This window comes from Equus przewalskii, chromosome 6 (genome assembly GCF_037783145.1).
Source record: "Equus przewalskii isolate Varuska chromosome 6, EquPr2, whole genome shotgun sequence".
In the NCBI taxonomy this organism is placed as follows: domain Eukaryota; kingdom Metazoa; phylum Chordata; class Mammalia; order Perissodactyla; family Equidae; genus Equus; species Equus przewalskii.
In genome coordinates, this window is record NC_091836.1 from 83,282,620 (window position 1) to 83,296,546 (window position 13,927).

General features: G+C 39.3%; 1 protein-coding gene across 1 annotated transcript; it reads right to left on the reverse strand.

Moving 5' to 3' along the window:
- On the reverse strand, window positions 1-12,362 carry PSMA1 (proteasome 20S subunit alpha 1). The gene is made up of 10 exons (XM_008508528.2): window positions 12,201-12,362; window positions 10,887-10,931; window positions 10,525-10,626; window positions 10,301-10,404; window positions 8,027-8,115; window positions 7,349-7,419; window positions 7,103-7,232; window positions 5,395-5,474; window positions 1,683-1,793; window positions 1-370 (listed from the first exon to the last, which is right to left on the reverse strand). The coding sequence occupies exons 1-10, from the start codon at window positions 12,201-12,203 to the stop codon at window positions 314-316; spliced, it is 792 nt and encodes a 263-aa protein (XP_008506750.1). The 5' UTR covers window positions 12,204-12,362; the 3' UTR covers window positions 1-313.
- Between the last annotated feature and the right edge of the window lie 1,565 nt (window positions 12,363-13,927).

Genomic DNA, 13,927 nt, shown 5'->3' on the forward strand with positions numbered 1-13,927 from the left:
CACCAGCAGGTAAAACAATTTTATTTCACAGTTGTCTTTAAAACCACAAAGACACTATGTTCTTCATATAAAAACATTAGTACAGATAACTATACGTCCTAGAAAATGATTATATAGACCCTTTCAAAGAAAAATGCATCCCATTATGTGGTTTCATTGAAGTTGCTTGGAAAAAACTCACATCTGGACTGATTCCTAAAACATACCATTCCACCAGTCTGCATCTTTTGTTTCAAAGTATAGATTATTGTCATCAGTACATGTTCCTGCATTCTTACAGATTTGATAATACACATATGGAGTGGTTTATCACTTAATGTTCCATTGGTTCATCAGCCTTTTCTGCAGGTTCATCAGCAGGTTGAGCAGGCTTAAGAGGGGAAGAAAAAAGAAAATATGTACAAAGAACACGTGACCAACATATACTTCTAATCACAAATGTTATGTTATAAAAAAATCTATGAGAAAAAGGGGTTAGGAGATATTCTGGACACTCAATTTTAGTTCACTGTCCTGTTAAAATTTCTGAAAAAAGGTTTTTTGAATAGATATAATTTTACAGTTCTGAAAACCTAAGCATCACTGAACAATTCCAGCATTTTATCACACTTTGTCTTGCACAAGAATAAAGGCCTTCCTTTTATTACTACTACTAGCCTTAAAATACAATTGGCACATTTTAGACATTCTTTTCCTCTTTAGCACTAATAAACACAGCAAAAATACAATCAAACAAACCAGCTGCATGGCACTGCACTACAGTCTTCCCAACAGTACTGGGCCTTACCAAAATCAGTTTAAATAATGCAAATCTTGCTCCTCCAAATAGTATCAACAATATCCCTTTCAAGTTGGAAAAAAAATTCATGCTGTAGAAGAAATTTCTATACAGGACACTTTATTTTCAATTACACAGCTATCAAATAAACATCTTTAAATAGCAAATGTGTATTCTAAACACCCAAATAAAAAGACCAGTATTTAGCCTAAGATTCACCAACATTTCTTGATCCTTTTCTCACTATTTGAAGAGCCAAGTTAGTTGCCAAAGCTGGTTCTCCAACAAACTTTCTCTGAGTCCCTACTCCTACAGAATCTTGGTTGGCCCTATGACTTGCTTCAACTAATAGAACGTGCAGGAGTGATGCTGTGCCAGTCTTGGGCCTCAGCCTTAAGAATGCCTGGCAGCTTTCACTTTTGAGCTTTTAAACTTTTGTAAGAGTTCTGCTACCATGCTAGAGAGGCCCCGGTCAAGGAGAGGCCCTAAGACTACATGGACAGAGGTCCCAGCCTTTAGCTGCCCCTCTAAGATACCTAGAAAGCGTGAGTAAAGACATGTGAGTAAAGCCATCTTGGACGTTCCAGCCCCACCTCCTCAACTGACTGCACCGTTTGAGAGACTCCAAGTGAGATCAGCAAAAGAACCATCCAGCTGAGCCCCAGTCAACCCAGAGAATTGTGGGAAATAGCAATAGATAACCAAATCATCAACCCTTTTTGTGTTTATGGAGATCACTGCTCCTTGAGTATTTTACTTTAGTAGGTTCTTAGTTTTCCTCCTGCCATTTGAATTACGATCCTATCTCAATAATACAGACAAAAATGGTAGGTTTACACGGTTGTGGAGGGAACAGCAGTTTACAACAGAACTAAAGCCTCTTGTGTTATGAGCAGTTACATACCTGTGTCTTTCTCTGTGGTCTTTCTTCAAGACCTTCCAGGAATGGAGACACATCATCATCATCATAAATTGTAAACTCCAAGTCTTTACCAACAATTCCAATGGAAACATTCTGAGGGGAAAAAGGTAAAAATAAAAAATCAAGAGAATTTAGGTTGGAAAATGCTTATGATAAAATGTTGGGTGAAAAAATCAGAATAAAAATTTATATAGCATGTGAATAAGACTCAAAAAATACTTAAGTGTAGAGAAAAGGTAAGAAAACTAGTACATCCTTATAATTTGTAGATTTAATATTCACTTTTGAGAATCTTGAGTAACCTCAAAGGTCTATGTCACCTAGAAATTTGCAACTTGGCTCATAATGGGAACGTGCTGCAGACCAGAGTGAGGAAGCAAACCACTTAGCTAGGAAGCAAGCTTAACTCCTAAGAGATAATCAAAGTTGTTTCTTGTCTAAGACACGATGGTTCTTGGCAAGGAAACAGAATAAATTTGGGGTTCTAAAGAGTTACATTTGATGGGGGCTTGGAACTATGCTCTACATGGAAAAATTAAAGAGCAATTCTTAAAATGTTCAACAAATGCTTACCAGTGCAAAATAACTCCTGTAAGATTACAAGTTTAGTGAAAACTTGAGGCATAAGGATATACAGGCCATTCTGTATGATTCAATAAAAATATGAAATCAGAAAGCCAGATACCTGAACAAACTTTTCCAAATTATAAATGTCAAGTTAACTTTATACCTAAAATTTAAAACACAGTCATCTTGGAGTGATGGCATTATAGGTATTTTAATCAAATAAAAACAACATACTTTCCTAATTTTTTTAAAGAATATTTATTATTTTTATAACAGGAAAAATTGTTTAAAAAGGATTATGTAGGTAATAAGTCTTCACATATGTATTAAGTTATAATTATCCAATCACTGTTATCAAAATGGATTTATAATATGCTGACTGATCTCACTTTAATTAATGATCATGAAGCTCAAGGAGGCCCACAATAATTCCTGCATTGTATTACACAGGTCCCTAGATCATTCAATCTCCCCTTTTCCTCAACAACTCTTTGTAACATTCTCCATTCTCCTTGCAGCTGAAAACCTTGCTCCTATTTCACTGAGAAAATAGAAGCTAATTAGAAGAGAACATTTACAAGCTCCCACAGTATCCACTCTTTCCTATATCTATGTCCCTAGATTCTCTCCTTTCCTGTACGGTGAATGAACAGTCCAATTTCTTCCCTAAGGCCTGTCTTTCCACCTGTATACTGTTCAAGGACACCAGTCCAGCAGTTTTTCTCATATTTCTCCTACATAAATGATTCCTTTATACTAGATTATTTTCATAACCATGCAGCAAACATGCTATAATTTCTCTCATTTTAAGAGTTTTTTTAATTTTTCTTTTTTCTCCCAAAGCCCCCCGGTACATAGTTGTATACTTTTAGTTGTGGGTCCTTCTAGCCATGGCATGTGGGACGCCACCCCAGCATGGCCCAACGAGTGGCGTCACATCCGCGCCCAGGACCTGAACTGGCAAAACCCCAGGCTGCCGAAGCAGAGCACACGAACCCAACCACTCGGCCACACGGCCGGTCCCTAATTTCTCCCACTTTAAAAAACCAAAACAACAAAAAACTCTTTTTTCACTATGTTCTCTTTCAGTCACCACTCCATTTCTCTGGACCCACAACAGAAAATCTCCTCCAAAGAGCAGCTGCCAATCCCTCTTCTCCCAGTTTCTCCTGATTCCATTCCTATCAGGCCTTTGCCCCACCATTCCATTAAGATTGTCTGGTCAAGTCCCCAGTGACATACTTGCTAATCTAATGGTTAACTCTTAATCCACATCTTCCTTAATCTAAGAGAATTTTTCATTCCCTCCTCCTTGAAATAGTTTCTTCATTCGCTTTTAAGGATGCCTCACTTTCCGAGTTTTCCTCCTACCTCCCCGGCCATCTTTCTCAGTCCTTTTTGCTGATATCTACTCATCTCCCAATCTCTAAAGGTGCCCTTGGCCCAGCCCTCAAACCTCCTAACTATTTCATTCCTTTAGCAATCTCATCCAGTCCAGTCTCTAGAGCCATTTCTACAGAAAGACTCCAAAATCTGTAACTCTAGGCTAGACCATTCTCCACCAAACGCCAGGGGCTGCACATCTGATAACTGCTTACTCTTTATTGTTAAATGGACAAACAACAGGCACTTCAAATTTTTTACGTCCTAAACTAACTGCCTGATCTTCCTCCACAACCCCTACTCCAAAACCTGTCCCTCCAACTGTCTTATTCATCTCAGTAAATCATAAATCTCTCCCTTTCTTTATCAGGCCAAAACCCCTGAAGATATACTTCCCCCTTTTTTTTCTCACACCCTCACAACCAATTTGCTATCAAATCTTTTTGGCTCTAATTTCAAAACATACCCAAAACTGAACCACTTCTCATCATCTCCACTTGTGTGACTCTGCTCCAGCCACCACAATCTCTCACCTGAATTACTGTACCAGCCTTAAAACTATTTCTACCCATGCCTACTACAATCTATTCTCAAAATGGCAACCAGAATGACTCCTTTAAAACCTAAATCAGGAGCTGGCCCCATGGCCGAGTGGTTAAGTTCATGCACTCCACTTCAGCAACCCAGGGTTTTACAGGTTCGGATCCTGGGTGCAGACATGGCACCACTCATCAGGTCATGCTGAGGTGGCGTCCCACATAGCACAACCAGAAGGACCTACAATTAGAATATACAACTATATACTGGGGGGCTTTGGGGAGAAGAAGAAGAAAAAAGACTGCCAACAGATTTAGCTCAGGTGTCAATCTTTACAAATAAATAAATAAAATGGTTAAAACCTAAATGAAATCATAGTTATTCCTCTGCTCAAAATCTAACAGCCCACTCAGAGTAAAATCCAAAGTACCTACCATAGTTTCTAGGACATGCACAATCTGGCCTCCATTACCTCTGACTTCATTCCTTCTCTTCCTCTTGATCATTGATTCCAACACTACTTCCTGGCCTCCTTGCTCTGAATACTAGGAACGTTCTGGACTCAGGGCCCTTGCATTTCTATACCCTGGAATAATCTCGCTCTAGACACCTGCATGCCTCACTCACTCACCTCCTTTAGGTCTTTTCCTCTTTCACTTTCTCAGTGAGGACATCCCTGATCATTCTGTTTTAAACTACACCCACCACACCTCCTTCCTACACCCAGTTGGTCATTCTTTCTCCTCTTAGCCTATTTTATTTTTTCTACAGCATTTATCACCTTCTAATACACTATATAATTTACTTATGGATATATTGTCTACTTCTCCCCACTTGGATGTATGTTCCACAAAGACGAAGATGTTTGCTGTGTTTACTATATTCTCAGTGCCAATGCCTGCCCAGTCATAGGTGCTCAATATAAGTACATGTTAACTGAATTAACAACACAAAGATATTCCTATCTGCTGAAGAAATAAAGGATACTGTACATCAGACTTACTGGTTTTATTGCTTTTACCAAAAAGAAATGTTCAAAAATCACTTCAAAATCTGGTCACTTAGTAAACAGCTTAAAGAAAACAATAAGCCAAGGCAATCATCTCCCAAATTGAAGAATTCTAAGTATACACTCCACTACTACATTTATGCAACAAGTGATTAAACTGAAATGCTAATATCTACAATTGGAAAAGGTGGTATTTACCTTTGTAGTTAGGTCCTGTTCTGCAGGAAGTGTCTCTCGTAAGGCACGCAGACCATGCTTAACCAATTCATCCAAATTGCCTAAGTGTAATAAATTAACAATTATTTCTTAATTTCATCTTTATGCTAGGCTTCTTTTATCTGTCAGGTCTAATAGTGTGAAATCATGGTTTTAGTCACATACTAAATACATCATAATAAAAATAGCCAAAAGTTTAATGTTTAGCTATATAATCTTTTTTTTTTTTCTTGAGGAACGTTAGCCTTGAGCTCACATCTGTGCCAATCTTCTTCTATTTTGTCTGTGGGTCACTACCAGAGCATGGCTGATGAGTGGTGTAGGTCCGTGCCTGGGATCTGAACCCACGAACCCTGGGCTGCCAAAGCAGAGCATGATGAACTCAACCACTATGCCAGGGGACTGGTCCCCATACAATCTTTTAATAATAATCAAGAACATTGCTGGCTTCTATTTTATTTAATGAGAGGCTACATGATTTTTATTACTAAATTTGACTTTTTCCTATGCTAATTTAATCAAATACCTGATTCACAAATGATACAGCTCAAAGTTTTATAGAACGTATTCTGTGGAATGCTAGTTGCTGTTTTTGCCCTTTATAAAAGGAGTCTCCAACTCTTTCTATATGGCCTGTATTACCACGCTATCGAAACTAGACAAAGAAATTACAAGAAAATAAAACTACAGATCAATATCACTTATGAATAGACACAAAGAAAACCTCAACAAAACTCCAGGGACATTTATATGTTTATATAAACATTTATATATAATTTATATTATACACTATGACCAAGAGGGATTTATCCCAGGAATGTAACGCTGGTTTAACATTAAAAAGCCAATCAAGGGGCTGGCCCATTGGCATAGTGGTTAAGTTTATGTGCTGTGCTTTGGCCGCTCCAGGTTTGCCAGTTTGAATCTCAGGCATGAACCTACACGTGGCTCATCAAGCCATGCTGTGGTGGCATCCCACATACAAAATAGAGGAAGACTGGCACAGATGTTAGCTCAGGGATAATCTTCTTCAAGTAAAAAGAGAAAGATTAGCAACAGATGTTGGCTCAGGGCCAGTCTTCCTCACCAAAAAAATAAAACGGGAGAAGAAGAAAAAAAAGTCAATGAACGCAATACACCACAATAGAATGAAGGGGGAAAAAACCACACGATGACCTCAAAAAATGCATAAAAAGTATATGTTAAAATCTAAGACCCTTGCATAAGCAAAGCACTTGAAAACTTGCCCTATCATCACATCTTACATCTTCCTTTCCCACAGCTACATCAACTTCTTACTTGTTTATGGACTACTCAATGCAGAGAAGTCTGTTTGACTAAAAATAAGAACAGAATCATAAGAAATTGAAAGCTGTAAACAAAACTTACAATTGGTAGCTAGTACAGGGGTTCTCAACTCTGGCTGGGGCATACTTCAGACCAACTGAATCAAGAACCTTCAAGGTTGGGGACACATAATTGTATTCTGAAAAAGTTCTACTAGTGATTGAAACTACTGTGGTAGCCAGAAGGGGTAAAAACCAGTATGTGTGACAGAAATAACAAACACTTCATGGGCTTGATTTTTTTTAAAAAACTCTGTATGGCAGATAGTTTTCTTCAGATAGAACACTGTGTTTATTCACTATGTAAAGACTGGAGGGGGCAAAAAAATATATGTATCACTTACACTCCATAAACTCAGACATATGTCTCTCCAAGTAAGTACGAGCTGATTGAGAACGGGCTCCAATGGACATAGCTCTGCAGTCAAAATAGTTAGCAGATGGACAGGTCTGGAAAATGTGAGGGCCCATATCCTACAAAGAAAAAAAACCACACTACGTAATTCTTGACTTTGGTTGAGTTAAAAATTAGAAAATTTCTAGTCAGTTTTTAAAAATCATTAAAATATAACAATACTCTATGAACTTACATCATAACCAGCAATAAGCAGCCCAACACCATATGGTCTCCGGCCGTACCGTTGCGTTGGTATCTGGGTCTCTTAAACCAGTTAAAGAGCCTGTTCTAACAAGCAATAAAGCAGTATCTTTATTTCAAATTAAACATTATTAACAAAGAGTTCTGGTTTCTTAATTGCTGCATAATCCACCACAGGAAGAAGAAAATAACATGGCAATATTTCTTGGCCTAGTATTAAAAAATGTTTGACTATTCACCAAACCCAAGAATGAGCACTAGCAAAATGATCCCCTTCCATGTAAAAAAAACCTCATTTGTTTTGGATGTCAGGGTCAGGGATTTTGGGGGACATCTAGAACCACCAATAAAAAACTTTTAAATCTCTTCTAAAAATGATGCTTGGATAGTTTTCCTGAAATTGGGCTTATCTATGTCTGGAAAATATCAATTGCTTATAAGGGCTGATGAAAAAGTAACCCAATTCCTTATTTAGAACCTATTCTTCCATAGAAAAACTTCCCACACTCTTCTAAATTTTAAACAATCTGTTATTAAAAAGTGACTGATGTTAAAGTTTTCACAATCTTACCTATGTTAAGTATTATCATATTCCTAATAAGTAACATAGGGATTAAGTATCAAAACCCTTTAAAGTTCATGTCCACCAATGTTAACATAAAAAGGATACTGCTTCCAATTAGAGATACAAGACGAGACACAGGAAGAGGTCTGTCAAACACAAATCTGGAATCCAAACACTCCTGGCGCATAAAATTACTAAAAAAGAAACAAGAAAAATTAGTAATTGCAAATCAGAGAGTTATTCCAATCTAAATAAAGTAGTTTGATTTCTTTTTGCTTTCTTCCAGACATTTACATGGATTACATCTGTATGAGGGAACCAGAAAGACAAGGCCACGAGGATGCATTTTTATACCAAACTCTGGGGCCACCGGAGGTTTTTAAAAAAAGTCTAAAATATTCTTTAGCTCTAGATAATCTTTGTCTCAGAGCACTTTATAGACTAGAGAAGGCTGAGCAAAAGAAATAGAACTCTCTCTCTTCTCTTATCCTTCCCCTTAAGATATTAAGATATGTTAATCCTAGGTCTTGAACCAGCAAAAACATAACTACTTTGCTTTTTTCTTGAAAGCTGACTAAAATTCCACCAATAGAGCAACTGCAAGACACAGAATCCACAGTAAGACCCTGTGACGTGTTCCTGCCCACGTTACTTCTATCCGCAAGCAGCACTCCAGAGAGGTGCTGGTCACTGGACTGCTGAGTCTCGCTGTTACACCTGACAAGATTCAAGCAAAGAGAACACTGGAAAAGAGGGAATTCATGCCTAACTATTAAAGCCAAGAGGATAAATAAGAAATGGATATGCGCCTTTCTTTCCACGTTGCTTTCTCCAGTTTATGTGTATGTCACATCTGATGATCAACTGTTCACTGCAGGAACCAAGCTATTTATTTGTTCAGGAATTTTATTTAAGTCCGTTTCCTAAGGCTGTCTAAACTGCACTGCCCAGTATGGCAGGTACTAATCACGTGTGACTACTGAGCACTTAAAAAGTGGCTAGTCTGAACTGAGATGTACCATAAGCACAAAATACACATGAAATTTCAAAGACTTAGTACAAAAAACAATGTATAAAATATCTCATTAGTAAGGTTTTTATTTTGATTACATGTTGACATGGCAATATTTTAGATAGATTGGGTTACATAAAATGTTTGACAATGTAACATATTTTACATTTTTAAGAACAGACAGAAACAATAATGCTGCCACTATTCTGCTGACCTAAGAGAGCAGGGGGCTCACTGGATAACTTGAAACTCTTAACATTATTACTTTCTCTTCGTGCTCATAGTCTTTCTTCCCTAATTAAATCACAGACTTAAGAGATTAGTTTTAGCAACTAGCTCCCACCTCCCAGCCACACAAGCACATATTACCTGAAAGGCACTGTGTTAAGTGCTCTACATGCTAGGCTATTCAACAATAACCCTGAAAAAGAAAATACTAAAAGAATTTGAGAGTTTAAGTAATTAGCCCAATCTCAGATACCAAGTGGTAAAAGTGGGAACTAAACTCAATCTATGTGATTTCAAGGCCCCAGTTCTTCATTTACACAATGCCTCTCAACCAGAAATAATCTTTATCTCCTCTCGCTTCTCATGGAAATCTGCCTGTTACTCTCCACTTTTTACCTTATGTTATAGATATATTACTAGATTTTGAGTTCCTAGAAGAGAAGATCTATGTCTGATTCATCTTTGTACACCTTGCAGTATCTAGTGTACTGAGCTCTACAAAAAGTAAACGTCTAAGAAATACTGGCATATCAAAGAAAGCAAGGGTAGTTTGGCTGATCCTAGGAACCAGACAAAAGTGTCAAGCTCTTCACAGGCATAACATTGTCTCAAACAATATACACTGAGTTAACAAGTATCACATTATTCAGTGACTTCTCAAAAGTATTAATATTAATACGGTTTATTCTATTAGCTACTATGACAGGGATCAAGAAATGGAATACTTAGTAACTGAGCCCAAATCCACTAAGGTATTCACAATTTTTTTTTTTTTTTTTGAGGAAGATTAGCCCTGAGCTAACTACTGCCAATCCTCCTCTTTTTGCTGAGGAAGACTGGCCCTGAGCTAACATCCATGTCCATCTTCCTCTATTGTATATGTGGGATGCCTACCACAGCATGACTTTTTGCCAAGTGGTGCCATGTCCGCACCCAGGATCCGAACCCGCGAACCCCGGGCCACTGAGAAGCGGAACGTGTGAACTTAACTGCTGCGCCACAGGGCCAGCCCCCACAATCTTAACTCATAAACACTCTGGCAGATAACTTCCTAAAATATCTTATCTAGATCTTTTCTAGAAATGCAATCAATTATGAATCAAAGGGATGTTTCTTTTATTTTTCGTGATCATACTCACCATAGCAGTCTAGCATCAGCAGTAAGTCCCGCAATTGAGATACCAATATGGTTGTCAACATGGAGAATTTTTTTCTGATGAGCTGCAAGCTCTGACTGTGCTCTCTAAATAGAGACATCATGAAACATAAAAACAAGTTTACAATTTTATTATCTATACAGTGAACCTTATGTTTGATAGTTCTGTTTCCTAAAGGAGGCAGATATATTTATTGCTTTACTTACCTTCAATGCAACCAACACTGCATGAGTTTTTGATTTCAGACCGACTGTGGCCGAACCTTGTTTGACAGCTTCCATTGCATATTCAATTTGATGAATCCTGCCCTAAAGAGAAAAAAATCACACATCTTAGAGTCATCTTATAATACGCTTTTATATATTTAAAATTAAAGTTCCTAAATCTCTGGTGAGCACAGTTATGATTTTTTTTAACTAGGAAACTTACTTTAATGATAAACTTAGGTTCCAGGAATGTCTAAAATTATTACATTCCATTGTCTCACAGCCTACAACGTCATGAGTTTATAAACACATTGCAGCTACCAAAAGCCACTTCCCAGAAATAGTATAAAACAGTACTGTACCTGAGGGCTCCAAACAGTGACATCATTGTCATACTGGTTGCGAAACTGAAAGTAAAAGAAAAAAGACCTATTGCTATAAGAACATTACAAATCCCAAATCTTGGCAAACTCTATCATTATAAAATGTTCTCCCATCTGCTTCCATTCAACATTAATGCAATGCTCTTACCACAATTTCACTGGAAGATTACTACTGTATTCAGTTGCAAGCCAATTCTACATTTACCATAAGCTAGTGAGGGAGGGGGACAGATCTAGATAGTACCTATCTTCCCAAGTTCCAATTTTACCACTGTCCATTGCCCTCCCTTTGGGTTCTTTCAATTACTACAGTTCATATGTGTCAACTGTCCTTTGCTTATGCCCTTCCCTTATACTGGGCCCTAAAAAATGGTCAAAAGTATTCTTTTTCCTTAAACTAGCCCAAATGCCTATCTCTTGAAGTCTTCTCCAGCTTTTCTCCCAAAATCCAACACATACTCTCACCAGTTCTTTATCTCCATGTCCCCCTCTACCTTATACCATGATTAGGGACATGTCTGATTTATGTCTGAACTCTCACTGCACTTAAAACAGTGCCTTGTACGTATAAAGATCCACATTGAATGAATAAACACAAGAATGTCCTCAGGAAGGTAGAGATGGACACAAATACTACAGGACAGACCCATTACTGCTTTAGTGGCGGTACTAAAACAGTACTTGGGAGACTGATCATGGGGGCGAGAAGGCTGAGTGCCGGAAAGGTAGACACAGGACAGGAAGCCGTGAGCCCTAGATTGTAACCCTGATTCCATTGCTTCTCTCAGCCTCGGTTTAGTCATCTGTAAAACTAGATGACTGGACAGCGACTGAAAAAGGCCTCTTTTGATCGAACTCTAGAGGAGAGAGATATCAGACGGAAGCACCAGGTAAACGGACGCGGTCCAGGAACCCAAACCCTGGGGTCAAGTCTGCACCTGGCAGTGCAGGGAGGCCTCTACTCCCCTCTCTCCCACACTGAGCACGAGGGGTCACTCTGGACCGCTGGGAATGTACTCCACTGAAGGAACGAACCCGGCTAGTAGACCAAGGACGTAGTGTCCGAGGCCCGGCGGAAAACGAAACAAGCCCGGGGAAAGGCCGCACCGACTACCGACCGCCCCTCTCCGGCCAGGCCGGAGATGCTGAATCACTGCCGAAACCCTCCCGCTGGCTGAGGTTCCCAGGCCCCGTGGCCTCGAGGCGCTGTAAAGATGACAGGAGAGACGGCTGGCTATCCCCCAATCAGCCGACCTCTGCCCCCACCCTGCCTGGGCTCCGGACCCGACGCACCATGGTTCCGGCGCGGGCCTGACTGCCGCCTCCTGCAAAGCTGCGGATCAAGGAGCGCTGCCGACACTACCGCTCGGCGATCTACTGAGAAGTCTGCGGGGCTTTGACGGCGGCGGCGCAGGTCTGAGCAATCTACTTCAGAGATATCGATAGGCTTTCGCCGCTTCCCCGCCCTCAGAGCCCTCCGCAGGCTAGGCAGTGGGCGGGGCCTCGGAAGATGGAGGAACTGCGATTGGCTGGGAAACTTGGGCCGGGAGTGCTGGCGGGAGCTAAGAGCTGCGGAGCGGCCACCATCAAGTCGCCCTTTTGGATCCTCAGAGAAGTTACCCGTGTGTTGCAGATTCCCGCCAGTTTTTCTCTGGCTTGGCCGGATGCACCTGAAATCGCTCGAGACGACAGCTGCCACTCTGGATGATGGAGTGTGCCGTTCAACCTCTCATTCAGCGTCCACAGAGAATGGGATGTTGTGTGACTGTGAGAGGAACGAGACCGCAGGAAGAGCCACAAAAAAATGGTCCGTTTCTGTGTGTCAGCCATACTCTTCCTCGAGTATTTTTTTTTTTGCACATGCTCTTCTTCCTACTTTGGAATCCTTTTCCCCACTCCCTGGAGAACTCATCTTTCAAGGCTTTGCTGTCATTGATCACTCTTTATCACAGTTATTGGTTTTCCTCCACCAGACTTTGAACTCTTTGAAGGCACTAATGTCTTTCTGTGCCCTCATAACCAAGCACGATGCCTGATACATTAGGCTACTAAGGAAAAAAATGGACGTTTTCTTCCGAAACACGTATTTTCTCTTTTGAGAGCATCTTTTAGTAAGTCCCCAAATGAACTAGATTAGGACAAGTCTGCAAACAGCTGCCAACCTAACATCTACCTACTGCCAATGACTTATTTTCTTTGTAAAGAAGAAAGGATGAGTACCTAGACTCAGGTAAGAGTTGAAAGGGTCCTTAAAGATCTAAGTTTTGCAGATGAAATGAGCCCCAGGTCCCTGAAGTGATTTGCTCAAGTTCCGAGCAATTTAGTATCACACTCTTTTGAAACCTTTTCATTTATATAGTTTGGACATTTTTTCATGTTAAACATTTTCCAGGTTAAATATGACTCCCTAGTAGTCTGCATTGTGAACATATCATGTTTTATTTACCAAAATCCCGATTGTTTAATATTTAGGTTACCCTTGATATATTTTTGTGTGTACATCTATACTCCTTTTCTTAGAATAAATTCCTAAAAATAGAATTGTAGGTTCAAAGGAAATAGATATTTCTAAGGCTTTTTTTTTTTTTTTTTTTTTTTTTTGCTGAGGAAGATTTCCCCCTGAACTAACATCTGTACCAATCTTCCTTTTTTTTTCTTTGGTGAGGAAGAGTCATCCTCATGTAACATCTGTTGCCAATCTTCCTCTTTTTTGGCTTGAGGAAGATTAGCCCTGAGCTTGTAGGAAGACTGGGTCAGCAAATGTAGCACTACTTCTTTAATTTAAAGGTCACTGGTAAGTTATGTCAGGCTTTTTTAGAATTACATAAAAATAAATCCAAATAAAAGCCAAGTTGAGTATTTTTTCCCATGGACGTGTAAATCTCATTGTGTTACTCTGTTTAGCTACTGTAATTGGTATGTTGAACAAATGAGTAGGGTGCAATTGCAAATAAAATTATTTTCCCACCAGATGTTAAAACACACCTGTGGAGCTAATTTTTCCCTGATCCTTGAATGAA

What these genes read in the sequence shown, in the direction of transcription:
- PSMA1 (XM_008508528.2), bottom strand. An exon ending in CAGTGTTGGTTGCATTGAAG is followed by an intron (nt 10,405 to 10,524) that starts GTAAGTAAAGCA and finishes GTCTCTATTTAG; the next exon opens with AGAGCACAGTCAGAGCTTGC. An exon ending in TGTATCTCTAATTGGAAGCA is followed by an intron (nt 7,420 to 8,026) that starts GTATCCTTTTTA and finishes AACTGGTTTAAG; the next exon opens with AGACCCAGATACCAACGCAA.